The 18350-nt window shown below is 37.4% G+C and overlaps 1 protein-coding gene across 3 annotated transcripts in view; it reads left to right on the top strand.

The window, feature by feature from the left end:
* ATP10D (ATPase phospholipid transporting 10D (putative)) overlaps positions 1-18350 on the top strand; it is a 102221-nt gene that overhangs the window by 47901 nt on the left and 35970 nt on the right. For all 3 annotated transcript variants that reach the window (XM_088789883.1, XM_088789884.1, XM_074324640.2), the window contains 5 exons: positions 7264-7370; positions 7643-7774; positions 8186-8313; positions 8434-8686; positions 14240-14478. In XM_088789883.1, coding sequence (XP_088646009.1) covers positions 7264-7370; positions 7643-7774; positions 8186-8313; positions 8434-8686; positions 14240-14478 — 859 coding nt within the window. The remainder of the gene's footprint in view (positions 1-7263; positions 7371-7642; positions 7775-8185; positions 8314-8433; positions 8687-14239; positions 14479-18350) is intronic.

Raw genomic sequence — 18350 nt, 5'->3', positions numbered from 1 at the left:
CTAAGAAGAAGTATGGGAAGCCATGACAGGGTTCATTCTGGAGGTTTCCTGTGGCATCCATGTCCTTTTGCAAGAGCAGCTAGAATTTGGTGTCTTACCTAATTTTAGACCTGGCTTAAATTTTAGACTTGCCACTTACGTTTTGTATGCCTCGAACCAAGTTATTTATTTACTCTTTTTGATCCTTAGTTTTCTTTAGTTTTAAGAGGAGACAATAAGACATCCTTCATATTGGTGATTTTGTGAGAAAATGGTAAAGTTCCTAACTCATTTTTGGAGACCAGAATTATCCTGATAGTATTAGGTTGGTGCAAACGTAATTGCAGTTTTTGCAATTATTTTTAACTTTTTAAACTGCAATAACAGTTGCAGCAACCTGATACCAAAAGCATACAAAGACATTTAAGGAAAGATAAATGTCCCTCATGTACATAAATGCAAAAATTTTACACAAAATTATAGCAAAATGCAGCCAACAATATATAAAAGGATAATACATCATGACCTAGTGGGGCTCATCCAAAAAATACAAGATTGGTTTAACATTAGAAAAACAGTGTAATTCACCATATTAATACCATATTAACAAACCATAATTAAGTAATTAAAAAAGAAAAACCAAGTGATCATTTCAGAGATGTAGAAAAAGTATTTGATCAAACCTATCTTCTATTCTTGGAAACTAGAAACTAGATAACTCAACCTGATTAAGGGCATTTATGAAAAACCTATGGATAGCATCATACTTAATGGTAACAGATTAAATGCTTTTCCCCTAAGATCAGGAACAACTGGTTTTTGACAAAGATGCAAAGGTAATTTAGTAGAGAAAGATTAGTCTTTTTAACAAATGATGCTGCAGCAACTGGATATCTATATTCAAAAAATGAACTTCAGTCTAGACCTCTCACCATTTAAAAAAAATTAGCTAAAAGTGGATCCTATATATAAATGTAAACTTAGTTGTAAAATTATAAAATTCCTGGAAGAAAATAGAGGGGCCATCTTTGGTACCTTGTGTTAGATAAATATTCTTAGATACAGCACTAAAATCACAAACCATATGTGGACAAAAAATAAGTAAATAAAAGAACTTTATCAAAATTAAAAACTTTTCCTCTTCTAATGTTAGTTAAGTAAATGGAAACATAAGTCACAGACTAGAAGAAAATATTTTCAATGCATGTATCTGATACAGGATTTACATCTCAATGCTCAGTAATTAGAAAACAAACAACACAATTTTGTAAATGGTCAAAAAATTTGAACAGACACTTCACCAAAGACGCTATATAGATGACAAGCATTTGTGTGAAAAGATACAAGTTCTAACTACAGAAGCTCCAGTGCTAAAATTATAAAGATTGACTATATACCAAATGTTGGTGAGGACGTAGAAGAACTGAAACACTCATATATTGCTTATAGGAATATAAAATGGTACAGTCATTTTGGAAAACAGTTCGGAAATTTCCTAAAGTGTTAAACATGCGCCCATCATATGATCTGGCCATTCTACTCGTAAACATTTACCCAACAGAAAAGAAAACATAATAACCTGTATATAAATGTTCATAGCAGCTTTATTTGTAGTAGCCCCAAACTGGAAACAACCCAAATGTCCATCAACAGGTAAGTGGATAAACAAATTGTGATATGTCCATACAGTGGAATACTACTCAGCACATTGTAGTGATACATGCAACAACATGAATATATCTCAAAATAATTATGTGACATGAAAAACCAGGTAAAAAAGAATTATGCTATATGATCTGATTTATAGAATCTCAGGAAAATGAAACGTAATTTATAGTGATAGAAAGCAGATTAGTAGTTGCCTGGGATGGGGAGGGTTGGAAGGATGGATTATAGAAGGGCATGAGGATATGATTTCACTTATGTGGAATCTAAAGAACAATGTAAGTGAAAAAAAAAACAGAAACAAGCTCAGATACAGAGAACGTTTTGATGGTTGCCAGATAGGAGGGGGGTTGAAGGGCTGAGTGACGAAGGTGAAGGGATTAAGAAGTACAAATTGGTAGTTACAAATAGTCATGGGGATGTAAAGTACAACATAAGGAATATAGTAAATAATGTAATAACTATGTATGGTGTCAGGTGGGTACTAGACTAATGGGGGGATCACTTTGTAAATTACATAAATGTCTAACCACTCTGCTGTACACCTGAAACTAATATAAAATAATATTGAATGTCAACTGTAATTGAAAAATTTTAAAAAGAAGATGAGTAAGGCATTTAAAAAAAGGGTATGAGGAAACTTTTGGGGGTGATGGATATGTTTGTTTTCCTGACTGTGGTGATGGTTTCACAGGGGAAACCAAATTTTACACTTTAAATATGTGCAGTTGATTCTTATTAGTTTTTCCTCAATAAAGTTGTTTAAAATTTTTAAAAGAGTAATAGTTATCATGGAGGGAAGTATAGAACATAGTGATAGCATCGTAAGTAGCCCCTGATACAGACAGATGGTGGGGCAGGGTTGGGAATTATGCAATGGAAAAGAGAGAGGGCTTGGTTCATGTAAGAAGGTAATGCCAGAATCAAGCCTTCCAGAATAAGAAGATGCCAGGCAGGCAACTAAGTGCAAAACATGGCTGACATTGCAGGCTGAGGGAGCAACATAGTCAGTGCCATAGAGGCCTGAGACCATAGTGCATTTGTAAACTTAGGAGTGGGTAGGTATGTTTGGAGAGTGGGTAAGCAAGAAGGTAGATTATAGAGGCCAGATCCTGAAGGTCCCTTTGTGTTTGGCTTACAATGAAATATTTATCCTTGAGTCATTAGGGCTAATATTAGAAGAAAAGAAATTATTTTAGATGGTCTTCATGAAGAGATGCCCCTCTCTCATCAGAAATATGCTCAGATGCCATGTCTTAGGATGAGTGCTTTTTGATTATTTCCTCCAGCTGCGGACTGTTCATAGTTTCCTTTTGTAAATGTCAGATTCAGGGACTGTCATTTTTAAACCTGAGATCAGATCTGTTTAAGAGTCCAGCCCAGACATAGAGCTGTCCTCTCCCCACAGCCGGGAATGCTGATGATCTTTCCTGACACACAGGCTTGCCTCTGGCAGAATGAATCTTGTTTATGGGCATGAGAACAGGAAGGAACATTAATTAGCCTGGCACTGAGTCATCTGGAGCGTAGAACTCTGCCCAGAATCTGATCAGAACATGTACATAGTAGATTAAAAAAAAAATCATAAAAGCATTGTTGCCATGCTAACTCTGATCCTGTGTTCCAATTCTTAAAGCCTGTCTAATATCTGAAACGCCATCTCTTGCTACCTTGGATCCTTTCACTCTGGTATGAGCTTCACCAAACATCTGGGACTGGAGCCCTGCCTGGTCTACCTTTGTCAGCCTCTCTATTTGGACATGGTTCTTTCTTAACAGCACTTGAGAGCACCATTTGCTATTCTGGGTACTAGTCTTGCCCCAGCTGTTACCTGGTCCCAGGGCCCTTCACACTTCCCAGCAGTCCACATGATCAGTTGTCCGTGGATTCCTGGAGACCATGTTTGCTCGCCTTGGTTTCCTCCATTCATGAGAAGCACTTCTGATAGCACTTTGTTTCAACATGTGCTGCCTTACTTTCTGATTAGCATGATCTGACCACGGAAATGGTCTTCCTCCCGGAAGATGCTCTCTGCTTCTTCCTTCCCTCACATTCTTTCTTCTGTAGTGATTGGATTTCCCTGGGTCTGCTCTGTTGATGCCTATTTTGAGAGCTGGCTTTGCAGGGAAGCATTTAATGAGACAATGGGCCCAGGTAGATTCAGTGGTTTTTCTGTGAAATGATTGTAAGCCACTCTACTAGCACCTTGTCCGTTTCTTACTTTGTGGCCTGTTTTCTAAAATCTACAAAAATTGGGATGCTCAAACTCACTGTCTATATGAGGCCCTCTCTAATCTTTTTACTCTCAGGCAGGACTACTCCCTATTTGTGCCCACCCTGATTGCTGACTATCAGGTTTCTATCACAATAGCTATAATATTTTTATTACACGTACATATTTCTATATCAATCACCTCCTCTGAGACCACAGGAGCCAAGGCTGTGTGTTTTTCTATTTCCAGCATCTGGTGGGAGTGCTGGGTACATAGTAGATGTTACGTAGGTTTTTGAATGGTTGACAGCTCTGTGTGTTTTAGTGCTTCATATAGTGTCTAAACGTCTCACTTCATCAGCACCAAATACCACACACCCATCAGGTGCAGGACATGTTTAGCATTTGGGCAGATACAACCAACATAGACGCTGGGCTTTGATGTAGTGATGGTTACCAAAGTGATGTAATGAGGCAAAAATCTTAATACTTACTAAGGAAATTTGGGACTGATACTTTTATATATTAAGTCTGTTCCTATACAAGTTCTAGGGATAACACATGCTATATAGATGAGGATTGTGTGGTGCTTGCCTGGGAATGGTACCTACATGAAAATGTGAATGCTGGGACTTAATTTCCTCATCTGTAAAACTAGGAAGTTGAATCAAGACACTTCTAGCTTTGACCATGACCCTGTGGTTCCGCCTTTGTACATAAATCCATATATATGAAGAAAGAATATAAACATACACTTCTTAGATGAAAGTGCTTTACAAATTATAGGAGTGAAATGATATCTAGTTTTCTCCTTTGTGGCATGAAACCTTTTTTGACGAGTTTTTATTTTCCTTCCCTCGTAATTCTGGATAGCATGGAGAGCAGATAGAATAACATTTTTCCTGTATTTAAGAAAGAAGAAACAACTTATATACTGAAGCGATATGTACACTATATATACATATACTTATGTATATTTAGATGTAGATATAGATATATATGTATATACCTATATAGATACACAACTAGATATACATATCTACATCTATCTATCGCTTAAAAGATAATCTTATTTTAATGCTGAAATTTAAGAGGGCATTTTCAAAATATATGAAATACATTACTTTTTGCTTATTTTTAAAAAATTTTCCAATCATTTTGCTCTCTATTTTTGCCACTATACTAATTCAATCAAGTAATTACTTTGATAATTTTTGAACTGTTTATTATAGAAAATTTCAAACATGCAAAATTAGGAAGAAGTGTAATGAACACTCATTGACCTTCACCCAGTTTAACTATTTTATAATTTTGCCTACTTTGTTTCAGTTATCCTTCCACTTTCCCCCCACTCCTACATCATATCATTTCACTGTGGTTACTTCACTTTGAATATATAGCAGGAAAGGACTTTGTTGAAAACCATAGCAATAACATCATCACATCTAACTAAATTAACAACAATTTCTTGATATCAGATAGTACCTAGGCTTTGTTCAAATTTCTCCAGTTATCTCAAAAAAAAATTTTTTTAATAGTCAATATAGTCTAACCAGAATCAAAACGAGGTCTACACATTGTATTTGGTTGATATGTCTCTATATTTCCCTTCCCAAGAAATTAGGTCATTTAGGTCGTAGAATTTACCACGTTCTGGATTGAGCTGATTGCATGGTCCCTGTGTTGAGTCTCCCTGCCCCTTCTTTTGCCCCACGTCATTCATTTGTTGAATAAACCAGGTCATTTTGCTGCAGAATTTATCACATTTTCGGTTTGGCTGACTGCATCCTTGTGGTGGTAGTCAACATGTTTCTCTGGCCCTCTTATTAATCCTGTTAAACTGTACAGGGGTCAGACTTTCAGAATCGGATGAAAGCAATAGTTTCTGTCTCTAGAAAATGACAAACACACACATACACACACACACACACACGGTGCCAAAAAAATGTATACACATTTTAAGAAAGAAAAAAACTGTTTTAAAATTACGCTGATGGTAACCACTTTGAGCACCTTTTGTAATTGCAGAGGTGAAACATGACTTGCATTCACCTGTTGTTATCGGTATATATTGAACATTACATTGTGTGTGTGTGTGTGTGTGTTTTGTCTTTTTTTTTCTGGTGCCAGTTTTTTTTTGTTTTGTTTTTTTTTTTTAGTTTCAGGTGCACAATACAAAGTAATACTTAGACATTTATCATTTATGGCCCTCACACTGTGTCAACCCTCCTCCCATCCACTCTAAATCACACACAGCCATTACATTTCCACTGTCTATTCCTAATATATATATTTACATAAACTTACTATATATTTATATACATAAAATATATATATATAGATATATATATAGATATCTATATATATAAACTTGTAGTTGACATTCATTATTGTTCAGCTTCAGCTTCAGGTGTACAGTGCAGTGATCAGGCATCTACATCATCCCTGAGGTGGTCTCCCTAATGAGACAAGTGTCCATCGGATACCCTACAAAATCTTTATATTATTGATTACATTCCCCAAATTGACTCTCGTAACCCCATGGCAATCTTGTGGTTACTGATTGTGCTTTCTAATCCCCTCATCTTCCCCCTTATCCCGACCCCTCCCACCCATCTAGCAACCCTCAATTTTCCTCTATGTCTCCGAAACTGTTTGAGCATTACATTTTTAATACAGGTTTTTCCTTTCTTAAAATGTGTGTACATCTTTTTGGCACCCTCTGTGTGTGTGTGTGTGTGTGTGTGTGTATACATATACATATATATACATATACATATATATATATGAATATATATATACATTTTTAAATGTATACAATTTTAAAGGCTTCACAGGTCCCCAGAAACCATAGACCCCAGGTTGATTTGCCCTGACAGAGGCTTGATTAGGTTCCTTTGAAGATATGCATTTCCTATCCTGTAACATCTGGAGGCCTGGGATGTCCCCCTGTCCTATCAGCCTTAGCCTTTAATTATCAAGTCCCCCATCAGCCTTTCACCTAACGATTTTAGCAGCCACCAATTATCATTGCCTAAAATGATCCTTGGTTTCATCCAGGTTGAAAATGGTGATGTTCTAACTCTATCAAGAACTTCTCCCTCATCAATTATTAATTACCTGAAATACAATTTGTACTAGAGAAGCAAGTTTCTTATTTGGAATATTTTTGAGCTTTTGTAAAACTAGAAGTTTTGGCGAAAAAAAAGGATAATAGAAAACAACGGCAATTAGAAACTTGGTGAAAGCAGGTAACTCTGAAATAACAAAAGCAAATGGGCTAGAGATACGAAACCTTTGCTGTGAACTACGTAACAACACTCCAATCAAGAAAACTCAAAGCCATTTTATTTTTACATCCCACTTTTGGTATTTAAAAATGAATGTATATGCTCTCTTTCTTATAGAGAACATTCCAACAAAGAACGCGTGGGTCTCAGTAAAGAAAATTTATTACTTAGAGGATGCACCATTAGAAACACAGAGGCTGTTGTGGGCATTGTGGTTTATGCAGGTTGGTTACACTTCTTATTTTTCACCATTGTCTCCTTCGTATTTTTCTACAAGTCAACATTTTTCACTTACTCAAAATGCAATCTACAAAAGCAGATTGCATTTAATCATTGTCTCTGTTTTTCTAAGTGGATTACAAAAGCAAACTAAATTAACGAAACATATTATGTAACTGCTTTTTATGGAACTGTCTGCAAGAGAGATTTTAAACTGTGATGTTTGCTACCTGGCTTTAATTTGCACATTCTCTGACATATCATGTTACCTATGTAGGCCATGAAACCAAAGCAATGCTGAACAACAGCGGTCCAAGGTATAAGCGCAGCAAATTAGAAAGAAGAGCAAATACAGATGTCCTCTGGTGTGTCCTGCTTTTGGCTGTAATGTGTTTAACTGGTGCATTGGGTAGGTACAATTTGATTATTTGCTGACATCTTTTCAGCAAGATACTCTTTAAAAGTATTTTATTGTCAAAAATTTATGAATGTTTAACTTCTGTAAGGGAGGTTTTATTTGCCAATGATTATTATTATTATTATTTTTAATCACATCCTTGCCTCTCTCCTTCTTTGGCCTGCAAAACATTAATGTTGATTATATCCAGTTACATGTGGCCGTAGTACTGAAGAGACTGGAAAAAGTTTTAAAGAAAAATACGAGAATGTGTAGTCTTTTGCATTTGAATTTGTTTCCAAAAACAAACACTTGGTTTTTCAACCAAAATAAACATTCTCATCCCTCTTTCTTTAGGAATTAAGTTTTATATTTGTATAACACATGTAGCATTCATTTGATATCTGTGTGTCTTTTTGAAAGGTCATGGAATCTGGCTGAGTAGATATGAGAAAATACTATTTTTTAATATCCCTGAGGCTGATGGACATGTCATATCACCAGTGCTGGCAGGATTCTATATGTTCTGGACCATGATCATTTTGTTACAGGTAATTTCTATCGAGCTCATCATAGAATTTTAAGATCTTAACTACTTATCCAGCTATATTTGGTTTCTCATCCTTTCTTTTCCCCCTTTAACATTTTTAAAATTGTTTCGTTCTTCTTAGGTCTTGATCCCCATTTCTCTTTATGTTTCCATTGAAATTGTGAAGCTTGGACAAATATATTTTATTCAAAGTGATGTGGATTTCTACAATGAGAAAATGGATTCTACTGTTCAGTGCCGAGCCCTGAACATCACCGAGGATCTTGGACAGATTCAGTATCTCTTTTCTGATAAAACAGGAACCCTCACAGAGAATAAGATGGTTTTTCGAAGATGTAGTGTGGCAGGCTTTGATTACTGCCATGAAGAAAATGGTAAGTGTTGGGTATCTATGAAAACCAACTTTAACATTGGTCTTTTTATACTCACTTAAAAATTTGATAATTCTAGCATAGAAATGTTATATTTATGCATTGGGTACTTAATTCACCCAAATGGGCATTACACTTAATTGTCATCCCTTCAAAAGCTAATAGGTCAAAGTCAAAGTGTCTATTGCCATGGTTTCTTTTGAAGAAAAGTAAATTACCAGTAATGGTAGAAGGTCAAGGGTTGGAGATGGTGATGGTGATATTGCGTTATAGATACTTTTGAGAATCTAGGAAACTATGAACCATCTCCCTAAAAAGAATTTTGAAAATAATTCCAAAGGGATTATATGCTCCCTTAACCCCAACATTCAGCACATAGGTATTCATTGATTCTTAGTTAACAACATCTAGTTTAAGAAAAAATAAGATGAGCTGAACTTCTGACACTAAGGAAGTAAACATATAAATTACAGTTTTCTTTAAAGCAACTTCATTAATTTTGTTATTTATAGACATAGTATGTGCTCCTGTGAAGATAATTCTGAGAAGTGTCCAAAACAAATTAAAGCCCTACTCTCTGGAGTTAACCACCATCCAACAATTTGATGAATATATAACTATCCACTTTTTATGCATATTTCTCTATATGTGAACATATATATTTACACATTTTCCCTTTTATGAGTTAGAACATGTTATAATGTTTTGCAATTTGGTTCTTTTACTTAACAATATCGCATAAACTTTTTTTTCAACTCAGTAACTTAACATTAAATGCATAGTATTAATTTGTATGTGGTCAAGCTTAGTTTGCTATTATAACAGTACTTGCAATTAAGATCACTTGTTCATTCAACAAATATTTAGTGAGCTCCTAATATGTGGCATGAGTCCCTGATTTCATGTAGCTTAGAATTTGGGCAAAGAGATAGACAAGTAAGATTAAAAATTATGATAGATAGAATAAAAGAAAATAATACCTATTTTTCATGGCCAGCCATATTGGGATGAAGTTATTCTTTTCAGTCCGTGATTTTTGAAGACAGAGTTAACACTTCATTGTGTTAATTTGTCTCTGATTAGTAATGAGATGTTTAACTTTTTATATGTTTATTGGTCATTTTAATTTCCTTGATAAAGTGATCATGTTGTTTTCCTATTTTACAAATGAGTTTTTCTTATTCTCAGTCATCTGTAGGTAGGTTTTATCTATGAAGGCAGGACTCGTATGCCCCAGACTAGATGGTCTGGGCCTAGTGTTCATTTTCATTTGTGTACTGGATTGAACCAGTTAAATAATGTTAATATCAGCCCTGATGTTATCCTTTTCTTCTATACGTGGCAAATATTTTTTCTGGTTCATTTTTTATTATTATATTAGTTTGCGATTACAACATAAATTACCACAAACTTAGTGGCTTACTACACAAGTATACCATCTCCTGGCCTCTGGGTCAAGAGTCAGTACAGGAGCGCTATGTCCTCTCTCAGAGTCTCTCACCAGGCTGAAATCTAGGTGTCAGTTATGACTGTGATCTTCTGAGGCTGAGGAGCCTCTTCTTAGCTCCCTGATGTTTGGCAGAATTCTGAGTCTTGAGGGTAGAGGGCAGAAGTTCTTTCTTGCTGACTCTCAGCCTGGGGCCATCTGAGTTCCTAGAGACAGCCCACCATAGCATGGCCGTTTGCTTCAACCAGCAATAAAATCTCTAGCTTTGAATCTCTGACTTTAATAACCCTCTTTTAAAGAGCTTACCTAATGAGGTCGTATCCACCTTGAATAGTCTTCTTTTAGATTAACTCAACTTCAACTGATTAGGGACTTGATCACATCTGCGAAATCCCGCCACCTTTGCCATGTAACATAATGTAATCACAGAAGTGAAGTCCCGTTATACTCACACGGTATTCATACCAGGAGGGCAGGAATCTTGGTGGCCGTCTTAGAATTCTGCCTGCAATAGTGTCTTCACTTTGCTTAAGGAGTCACTTATTAGAAGTTTTATATTTTTGTTAAAGAAAAAATTTCAATTATAAATATTAATAAAATTATGAATATTATGATTGCTGCCAGTAGTGTTAAACTTAGAAATCCCACCCTGCCCCAAATTTAAAAATATATATTAAACTATAGTTTCTCCTAGGTACATATATTTTTAAGCCAGCTTTTTTGTTACCTGTGAGTGTGCAGGATAAAATGTCAAGTATTTATAATCACTATAAATCTTAATCATTAAACATAATCACTATATAAATGTAAAAAAATAGCTAGTCATATTAGATATAATGAGACTTTGCGTTTTGTTTCATCTTCGTATATTTTTATTACAAAAAGAATGTTATAGAAAATTCCGGTAAGCCAAAACAGGAAAATTTTTAAGTCATCAATAACTCTCACCAAACAGGGGACCGCTGTTAACATTTTAGTGCATTTCTCTTGAGTTGTTTTCATGCACACGTTAACATGTATGTGTTTTAAACAAAGTGGCATCACAGTGTGCTTTTAGTTTTATACCCATTTTTCTCAAGACTTCATCATGACCCCTTTCTCTTCTCCTTATTCTTCTAGTGGTTATGCTATATTGCATGTAAGAATTGCCATAAGTTATACAACTACTCCACCATTCGTTTAGGTACAGTCATTTGCTTTGGTAAACAGTGCTATAGTGAACGTCACTGGAGCTAAACCTCTATGCCCATTTGTGAGGTTAGTATTTCCTAAAATACTCCAGGAGGTATCTTACAGCAGTAATGTTTGATAACATACATGGTGGGAAGCACTGCATTATTTTTTGTAGTATTTAATACTTTGTAGTATTTAAAATTTTGTACTTGTAACATTTAAGAGGGCTAATACCAGCCTTCTCCCAGCCCAGTCCCTGAATATACCTGCTCCTGCCCTGTGAGTACTTCTCTTCTGTGACCCCTCATGCACCACGTGATTGAGAATCACATGCTGTCGTGACTGAACTGTAACTGATAGCTGTTTGTGAGCCATGGAATGTTGCACTGCTTCTAGAAGGTGCTGACTTTCCCTGTGAACACTTCTTAACACATCCAGAGCTTCTGGTGTCTTTTCTGTAATGATTTAAAAACAAGCCCATGTACACACACACAGATACACACACACACACTCACACTCTCAGACACACACTGAATGCTGAAGGGAGAAATGGTAGGAGCCAGTTCTCCTGAGAACTTAATTCTGGGGAGACATATTGTTAATTCTGAGACATACTATTTTCACTGAAATGAAAACATTTACACCTTCAGTGTTTTCTAGCAAAAGCATTGCCTAGAAGATATTTCCATATAGAATGTTGCTGCTTGGAAGTAGCCCCTTACTCATATGTAATTGTATTAAACACACCTGACAGCATCATTTTACGTTTTAAAACCTCACAGCTTAGAAATTTGTCCATGGACTAAACAGCATACAGACAACTAACAATCCAACAAGCAAATACTTACTGATTATTTACTCTGTATTCCAGACTCAGGAGATAATGATAAACAAAACGTTTGAAGCCCTTGCTTTCACAGAGCTTCTGTTGGAGAAAATAGTCACAAATAAATTAATTTTTAAATCAACAAAAATATTAAATAGTGAAAAGTGCTTTGCAGAGAATTAAAAATGGGGTGATATGATATAGGCTGATTTGAAAGCTATTTTGGATTGGTTGGTCAGGCAAGACGGCTCTAAGGAGGACATTAGAGCCTAAATCTGAGTTATTAGGTCAGTGCAAAAGTAATTGCAGTTTAAAAGGTTAAAAACAATTACAAAAACCACAATTACTTTTGCACCAACCTAATACATACTCTTGAAGTTCGGAATCAAAAGCCTTCCAATCAGCTAGTTCATTAGTAGCTAGTATAGTCCTCGGCTGAAATGAGCTTGGCAATTTTCAAAGTAAGGAAGGTCAGTGAGGCTGGATTTTAGTGGAGGAAATGGGGGTAAGAAAAAGAGGTCAGCAGAGGTCAGATCATTTTGAATTATGTAAACCAAGAAAAGGAGTTGAGATTTTATTCTTAATCGTGAGGCCACTGGAGAGTTTGGTGCAGGGAGTGATGTGATCTGCTTTGTCTTTTGGGAAGATCACTCTAGCTACTGTGTGAGGAATGGATTGCTAAGGGCCAAGGAGACCAGTTAGGAGGCTATTGCACTAGTCCAGTTGAGCGATAATGATGGCTTGGACTAAAGTAATAGAGATGGAAGGAAGAGAAGATGTTTGGGATATATTTTGGATGAATTGTGGACAGCTGTTGGTGATGCTCTGAATATGAGGGCTGAGGAAGAAGAGAGGAATCAGGGCGAATCCTAGATTTTTGGCATAATTAACTAAGTAAATAGTGAGGTACCATTTGCAAAGATGGGGAAGACTAGAGAGAGTAACTTTGAGGGGAAGAGGGAGAGTTCTGGTTTCTCCATGTCAAAGTTAAGATCTCTATTATTTAGTTATTCAACGAGTATTTATTGAATATCTATCAACCACTGCTTTAAGCTCTGGCAATATCATATTAACAAAACAAACAAAACTCCTTTTGGAGTTTATATTCAAAAAATAAAAGCAAACAAGATATAGTGTATAGATGGTAGTAAATACTGGGATCGGATTTATAATAAGTGGTTAGATCTGGGAAGCCTTCACTGACGAGAGGACATGATGAGAGACTTGCGGGAAGTAAGAAAGTGAGCCACACAGATAATCTGCTTAAAGAGCCTCCTTGACATCCAACTGGAAGTATCAGTTGGAGAGTTGGATATATGAGTATGAGCCTGGATTCCAATTAGAGGTCAGAGTTGAAGGTATAAGTTTGGAGGTCATGTGCACTGAGATGATATTTCAAAGGTGGGACCAGATGACATCAGCAAGGAATAGTAAATAGGTGGAGAAGGGAAGGAGATCCTGCAGCAACGCACTATTTGAGGACTGAGGAGGAAAGAAGACAGCAGGAGAAATTAAGAAGGAACAGCCATGGAAGTAGGAGGGAAAACGCATGGTGTCAGAGAAACCAAGAGCTGTTTTAGGGAGAAAATGATCGACTCTGTTGGTTTTTGCTAAGGGTTCAGATAAGATGTAATAATTGGATTTGGTGCCGTGGAGCTCATCGACAGCCTTGGCAGTAGCAGTGTCAGTGGAGAGACACAGACAGAAAGCCATGAGATTATTTGAGGAGAGATTGGTGTAAATGAAAGGGGAGAATTGTAAGAGTGAAGTGCTTGAGAAGCCCAGAGGGGTGGGGTACAGATCACAAGTGGAGAGTTTGGTGTGTGCAACTTGATCTATAGTAGTAGGAGGGAAGACAGAGAGTTTGGATACAGATGTAGATAGTTGGTAGTTTTGATGATGGGAAAAGAAGGGAGTTCCTATCTGATTACTTCTACTTTTCTCCCTGAGGCAAGTTCATTAAATAAGGGTATTGGAGGAGGGGACTTTGGAGGCTAGGTTTGAAAAGGCAAGAGATAATGTGAAATAGCTGTTTAAGTAAATGCCTGACATAGTCAACTTGCAAGTGGTTCTTCTCAGGTAATGACCCAGTGTGATTTTTATCCCTCAGCCAAGAGGTTAGAGTCCTATCAGGAAGCTGTCTCTGAAGATGAGGAGTTTGCAGACGCTCCCAGTGGCTCCCTCAGCAATATGGCAAAACTGAAGGCTCCCAGCTGCAGGACGGTTCATAATGGGCCTTTGGGAAGTAAATCCTCAAGTCATCTTGCTGGGAGCTGTTCTGCTCTAGGAAGTGGAGAAGGAGCCAGTGAAGTGCTTCATTCCAGACAGGCTGCTTTCAGTAGCCCCATTGTAAGTGTGAATGCGTGACTTGAATCTTGTACGTCCATAATGAATAATGAAAGAACATCCTCATAATTATAACAGAGCCAAACACCGCTGTATTTTCCACCTGAGAAGAGACTACGTAATTGCAGTTCAGTGTGATTTCCATACACATAATTAGAAGTATAAACAAACAATTTCACAACTTTCTAATTTTGGGGATAATTCAATGAGAGATAGTATATCATTTCTGAAAAAAAAAACCTGTAATATTTCTAGTCAGGGCCGATCACGTCTAAGCCTGAAGAAAATTGCCCTGGTTTAAGGATCATGGCTCACTCTCAGAACCAGCAAGGCTTACCAGTTATCTCTTAGATGGGTAAATATGCCTAAATCAGAGGGAAATCCAAAGGCCTTTTGGTACCCTCCAAGGCCTTTTAATCTTCTGTAATCTTCCCCCAAATCCCACCAAACCTGCGTCCTCTTCCCCATTTTTAGTCTTCAGAGGGACATTTTCTAATATTTCCATTTTAGAGCTCACCTGAGTCCCAGAGGAAAGTTTTGAAACTGTCTAGTCACATCCACTGACATATGCATTTTACTGCAAAAGAATAGAGAGGACCATGTGGAAGCTGGGAATAAAGAAAGATACTTGTATGAAAGAACTAGAAATAAAAAGTGCTGCATTTAAAATTACTTCTATAAAATTTCGACTGCCTTTTCTACCTTCCATATTTTATGAACTCTTACGTGGATTCCCCAGCCGTGAGACTGGTAACTGGTTGGTGATCTCTAAAATAGGTGGCGTAGCATGAATGAATCAGCTTTGGGAAACGTAGAGTCAGTTTCTACCTTGAGTTTATTGTACGATTTTCATAGTTGCGATGTGACCTGAGTAGACCCCAGCGGTCTCGTTTGTCCTGGGGGAGGCCTTGAGGCTCGTGGCAGACAGATTTGCGAAGAAAAATTGCAGCAGCCACGGTAATCATTTCAGTGCAACTCATTTAGTTCTTTTCTGTGGCATTAAGAATATAAAACCTGTCACATTGTATCTTTGCCATATGTCGGGTTATTCCTAAAATCTGTACTTAATTTTTCTTCAACTTCTGAAAAAAAAAAAAGAAATAGGGAAAGACTGCACACAACCTCTTTTTTGTACTCACTTTAAGGTTCTATCAGAAATATAGATTTTCTTCTCTTTTATCTTTTTCCCTATTCCTCTGCTGATTTTTTTACATTTTCCACCCACCTGGAGTTAACCACAGAGTGACTCACATTTAGTGGAATAGCAAGGTATTAGCAACCAAGTGGATTGTGCCATAGCCTCCCTCTCGGGTTCCTCATCCAGCCTCGCTCTCTTCTTGGGACAAAGAATTATTTCTTAGTTTAAAGTCTGTGTTTTTATCTATACCATTTCTCCTGTCTAAAATTTATTCTGCCCTTACAGTCTGCTTCTGTCTTACCAGATCTGATGAAATCCCTATTCCTTTAAAACCTACCTTAACTATCCTCTCTTATGAAGACTTCCCAAACTCTTTTCTCACCTTCCGAGCTCTGTGTACATTTTCCCTCCCTCCCTTGGTCTTATTTCTGCCTCTGACACAAACCATGAGCTCCCTACGAGCAAGGACTTACTGGTCTTGCATCCTTGACATCTAGCTCAGTGTCTCACATGTCCAATCTCAACAAAGTATTTTTGAAGGTTAAATGAAGGTGCTTAACAGGCTCAGCCTTCCACTCAGTCCACTTTGTTTTCACTTGCCCTATACGCCAATGCCATGTGTCACTCTGCTTCACAGATACTCTGAGGTGGTTGTTTTGTGTTGTGTTTTCAATACCACACCCTTACATAGGCTAAAGAAGTCTTCCTTGAAATATGAGATCATTCTTGCTCTAGACCAGCTGATTTTACTCTTTTTGGAGACTAAAGATTGTTTTGAGAAAGCTATAGGTCCTTTGACCTAAAAAATTAACATCTGCAAAAATTTTTGCATATGATTCCAAAAGCCCAATCGTGGAGCCCAAGTTAAAAACATCAGTTTGAGAGGACACTGAGAGCTGTGATATCTAGAATGGGAGATTGTACGATGGCACCTTTTGGGTGGGTGGGGGTGGGGGGCAGGTTGAGAGTCAGAGAGCAAGGATCTGAGGCGAGGTGCTGGCAAAGATGTGTTAGCCTTTGGGAATTAGAGTGTCACTGGGGCTCATGAGTCTTGGGTTTTTAGTATCTCTTTTAGAAGTAGAAACCTTTACTTTCTAATTCATTGTTTTTATGCTTCTTTAGTTCTCCAGTTCATTCAGCAAGCATGCAGTTCATTCTACTTGAATTGCTATTTTCCTAGATCTTTGTATGGCTGTCTCCTTCCTGTCATTGAGGTCTCAGCTCAGATGTCACCTGCTCAGTAAACTTCCCTACCACCCAATCAATCCAAAGTATTTTCCATCCATTCCCTCCTCCTCATCTCTCTTTGTCTCAATCTATAAGCAACTTATTTGTTTATAGGTTATTGTTTTGCGTCCGCTATCTCCCCCCACTAGAGTGTGAGTTCCATGCAAGCCCAGACCCTGTCCATCCTCTGGCCCCCTCATTCCTTGAGGAGTGCCTGATACCATAGCTCAACTATTTAAGGGATAAATTAGTTAATTAATGGATTAATGGGAGAAAATGGCATCATACTAGACACTGGGATATAAAATGAGTAAGACATGCTCCACCCTTCAGGTTTGTTCTAGGTAGAGGAGGCAGACCTACAAATAAATAAAAATACAACCCTATATTTGAGATGCTGTAATACTTGTTAATGCAAAGTATAGTGAGGGCACAAAAAAGAGAGTGATCAACTCTGAAGAGGTAAGAAGGCATCAAGAAAGGCTGCACAAGAGAGGGGAAACGAGTTAGGATTAAACTAATGAGTAGGGGTTTACAGAGTAGAAAAGGAAGGAAAGGCAGGTGGAGCAGGTGGCGTGGGGCTTGTGCAAAGGCTCAGAACCCCGGGACTGGAGGAGGGGTTATCAGTGTGTGCTTGCTGGCCTTTGTCTTTGTCCTTTAGGTCTATGGTATCAGGAATCTGAGAGAGCCAGAAGAAGGCACTTGTGTGCATACTTAAGCCAAAGTTGTAGAAGTAGAGGGTTGAGTCCCTAAAAGTGGAGTGGGAGTGGCAGTGGAAAATGAAATAAAAACCTTAGGGACAGGTGGAACTAGATGGAGAGTAGGGCACAGTATTAGAGCTGCCTTGGGCAGCCTTATCTCCCGCGGAGAGTATCTTTGTCCATTATTAAACTCCGGGCATTTTAGGTTTTGCATAAACAATTAAAGTGGGTTCTTGTCACTCAGTTTTAAAACAAACAACATTCGCTATGTAGTAAAGCTACCCAAAAGCTTCAGCAGATACCATTAGAGGGCTAAGAGGAGTCTTGGCCAGTGTTTGCTTGTTTAAATTGTACTTATATAGGGGGTACAAAGAAAGAAAGGAACCTGAATGTGAAATCTGCAACCTGGTAGGGAGGCATAATGTGAATCATGGAGGCAAATCTAAAATTTGAAATAGGTGTTGCATGAAATTAGGACAAGGATGTTGGACTCTTATGAAACCAAGTAAGGCTTTGTTAATTATAGGAAGCTATCTACATCATGCTCTGTCTTCTCTAATTAGCATAACTTTCCTCTGCATTTAAAAAAATGTCTATTCGATGCCCAGTGGGAGGGTTTTATATATTTGTTTTCTAAAGAGCAACATCTTTTTAGTCTTGTTTATCTGTTATTGTGTTGTGATGATATTCCTCGGCTCTTTTTCTTCTGGAGGGAAAGAATTCAGTTGAGAGACAGCATTTTGTGCAAGTATAGGATAGTAAGAAGTTTATTAGTAAAGGCATATACACTCTAACATGGGGAGGGGACC

This window comes from Rhinolophus sinicus, chromosome 1, assembly GCF_057876585.1.
Source record: "Rhinolophus sinicus isolate RSI-liver-muscle chromosome 1, RSI-T2T, whole genome shotgun sequence".
NCBI classification, from domain to species: domain Eukaryota; kingdom Metazoa; phylum Chordata; class Mammalia; order Chiroptera; family Rhinolophidae; genus Rhinolophus; species Rhinolophus sinicus.
This window is presented reverse-complemented; position numbering and strand designations above follow the sequence as displayed.